The following is a 3,508-nucleotide window of genomic DNA, read 5'->3' as shown; positions in this document are numbered from 1 at the left end:
AGCTTCTCGTCAGGTGCTGTTTCCACCAATTCAACTTATAATTTCACTGAACACTTGAAATACAATGTACATACTAATATATAGCTTAGAGTATTCACATAGGATACTTTGTCTAACATTTGAACTTATGAACTATGTTCTATGTTTTCAGCTGCCTTAAAGTACTCAACTGAGCTCTTGAATTAAAACACATGGTAGCAAAAATTATTATATCTCTTAATATACTCCTTGCATGAACACATGTATTACCCTTTTTTCATAAAACAACAAGGTTTTTGTTTCTTTTTTTTTTACACTGTCACTTATGTAACTTATGACTCTCTAATGTTACATTACCAATCAAAACATATTATATATCCGTAAATTCACTCTATTTTCACGCTCCTGCTTTCACATAGTACTGGCCATTAGCTTCATTCACGCGTAGCGCACGTGTTATGCACATAGTTGAACCAAACCTTTAAACATCTATTTACAAAATATGTACACACTTTAGAGTACAAAATTTGCCATTTTCACAACTTTGACATGTATAAAATGTCTTTCCTTGACAATTTATACATCTCACAACAGGTGATATTAAAGTCAATAAAGACACAGGACACACCACTGCTGCTTCTTCTGAGTCTGTGAATTGTCTGAGCAGCGATTTTTCTTTATTATTTGTAACTACATGTCCTAGGTGTTCATGTGTGGTTTTAGTAATATACAGAAAAAACAGATATGAGCTATGTCATCTGAAGTTGCAGCCTGCAAATACTATCCTAGAGAATAAAATATGACTGTTTCTCATAAAAAATAAAAACACAACTGTACATTTGTATAATTGATGATAAAAGTATAAAAAATGAAAGAATATAAAAATAAAGAATGTAACGTATATCTGTCTTTAAGAATGCTTTATTAATGCAAAAACAGAAAAGTAATGGGAAGGAAATAAGCAAAGCTTACAGATATATATTTTTTCTAACAGATAAAAGTGCTGTTAGACTACATTGGGGCAATTTTTCATGCATAAAAGAATTTGTGATGCAGGTCACAGCATGATCAGCTTTCCATAAGTACTCTTGGAGTTTAAGTTATCTGAGTTATTGCGAGCTAATTCAAGCCTCGGCAGGTCTTTAACCAGAACACCATTTCTTGAGCTGAAAATATCAGCCAGAGGGGCAGCCATTGGAGAAGGTATGTGTTCATCACACCGAGGGCCCTGTAGACTGGGTGCACATTTCACTTCATAGGTAAAATAAAAGGTGCCGTGATTAAAAACACAGGCATCAGTCACAACTCCACTTCTAAGATCAAAAGAGCATGAACCAAGGACATCTCTGTTCCAGGGGGTGTCTGTATCATATACTGTAAAAGTTAGTTTATTGGCCATTCTGATCTTAATAGGACCAAACTCAAATGTTTCTGGCCAGCATGGACTGTTATTATTATCAATGGTCTGAGTGCTCTTTTTTTGTTCATTATATTTAACTAATACAAAACTATCTGTTTGTGTAAATGTATCTCCATACAGATCGTTGGCACTGAGACTGTAGACTTTCAGAGTGGCTAGTCCTCTTTCAGCTGGACAGCAGTTAGACTTTATCATTTGACTACTTTCACAAACACAAACACATCTGTCTCTTGCGCTGCACTTCCTGCCAATCTTGCAAGGCTCAGAGCAAACCTTCATAAGGGCATTTTCAATTATGTATTTTTCAACAGCTTTCTTCAGTCCTTTCCTGGCAGGGTGTTTATTACTCAGTAAGAAATGAAGGGGTTTCAGAGAGTAATGCACAATGTCAGGGAGTCTCTTCAAAGACGTGTGCCAGTTTTTGAGGGAATTTGGGTGTGATGAACGAGAAAAAAGTAGATCTTCTCCATTAATGTTTCCCCCGATGATATCTATCTGACGTTCTTTGAACATGGAGCTGAACATCTCTTTTGTGCCCATCTTTTTCTTCAGTTCTTGACAAAAATGTGCCTGTGTCTTCACAGTTACTACATAGTATGAACCAGAGGCTTCTACATCCAAGCAGTCCTTCACTGCAGTGTCTGTAAGTCCATCCACTGCTGCCTGACAGGTTTTGATGGCTGTTATAGCTTTCATTTGCCCTCCTAACTCGACTTCTGTGATATAGTGAGTGCCATAGGTTGAGATCAGGTTGCGGTAGGCGTCTGGATCGTAGGATTGAGGGAGTGATTTGATTGATTCAAGAAACTCTGCTTGAAGAGGAGGCTTTTCAGCTACACGATATCTGTAAAAAACAGTAAACATATTTGAATTCAGTGTGGTAATATAGGGAGCGATTTGCAGTTAAAGATTCAGTTTCTTTTCATAGTCATCTTTATAACAGTATGAGTGATGGAAGAACACCCTATTTGTCTCACCTGTAAAAACTGCACCCAACTTCATGTTTGGTAAAACTGTATTTGTCTTCTTTTGATTTAGTCATTGCAAATTTTGCTTCCCTGGAATGAGTGCTTCCAACTGCAGCTCCAACAGCCTTCACATCTAAACCAACTTTCCAGCTGACTGAGAGTGCTGATGATGAATCATTGACCAGTGCTTCACTTGATTCAAAAATCTGACTCGAGACTTTCATTGAACACTTTGGCAAGGTCCTCCAGTCTACAACTGCTGCTGGTAGCTTCTGTTTTCTTCCTCTTAAGTATTTATTTTTTGCCAATTTGCAAGTGCCATTTCCTAAATCCCATTTTTCCAAGTTGATCACGTAAGAACCTTTTCGCTTCATGGTCACAATATCAAATCCCTCTCCAGCAAGATTGTGTCCTGGAACAAAGGGAACATTCTTACACTCCTTTGATGAACTTATATCATCCTCTCCAGAAATGGTCATGAGAAGCAATGCCCAGAAAACAAGGTAAACCTTCAACTGCCCCATGATCTGTTGTGAGATAAAAACATTTATGTCAAATCATTATGGATGTAAAAACTAACATCAGATGAACAATGACACAGAATTTTAACTTTAACATTGTTATAAAAGTAACAATAATTTTACTTCTAAATTATCAACCTTCTAAATACATCATATAATTACATTTGTTTCTTTAAAATCATAACTATTAATTTGATGATTTTCCTTAAATTCACAAAAGTGTTGAATTGAACAGTTAAGAAATGTATCATGAAATGTTGTCTTGCTAACCTGTCTCCTTGAATGATGGATGACTGGTTTTGGTTTTGAGGTTTGTGATATATATGCTATGAGGTGACGTAATGACAATTCGTCGAATGACTTATTCATTTTGTGGGAACAAAGAAGAGCATTTATTTTCAGGTGATGTGTCAATTACATCAACAAATGGATGGTAGTGTTAACACATGCACAGATGCCAACCCCTCAGAGGATCTCAGATGAGTCTAACCCTAATACAACATACAGAACTAACAAATATTGCTACAAGTGTGATTGCATCATATAATAAATTGCTGTTAATTCGTTCATCGTGTTCATCATCTGGTTGACTACATCTTGAAGAAATTTTTCTGAAAATC

General features: G+C 36.1%; 1 protein-coding gene across 1 annotated transcript; it reads right to left on the bottom strand.

Moving 5' to 3' along the window:
* Window positions 1–884: 884 nt before the first annotated feature.
* LOC132144782 (perforin-1-like) lies at window positions 885–3,009 on the bottom strand. Its single transcript, XM_059555357.1, has 2 exons — window positions 2,377–3,009; window positions 885–2,243 (listed from the first exon to the last, which is right to left on the bottom strand). The coding sequence occupies exons 1-2, from the start codon at window positions 2,889–2,891 to the stop codon at window positions 1,037–1,039; spliced, it is 1,722 nt and encodes a 573-aa protein (XP_059411340.1). The 5' UTR covers window positions 2,892–3,009; the 3' UTR covers window positions 885–1,036.
* Between the last annotated feature and the right edge of the window lie 499 nt (window positions 3,010–3,508).

Source organism: Carassius carassius, chromosome 8, assembly GCF_963082965.1.
Source record: "Carassius carassius chromosome 8, fCarCar2.1, whole genome shotgun sequence".
Taxonomy (NCBI): domain Eukaryota; kingdom Metazoa; phylum Chordata; class Actinopteri; order Cypriniformes; family Cyprinidae; genus Carassius; species Carassius carassius.
Note: the sequence above shows the minus strand (reverse complement) of the source record. Positions and strands in the feature narration are given on the sequence as shown.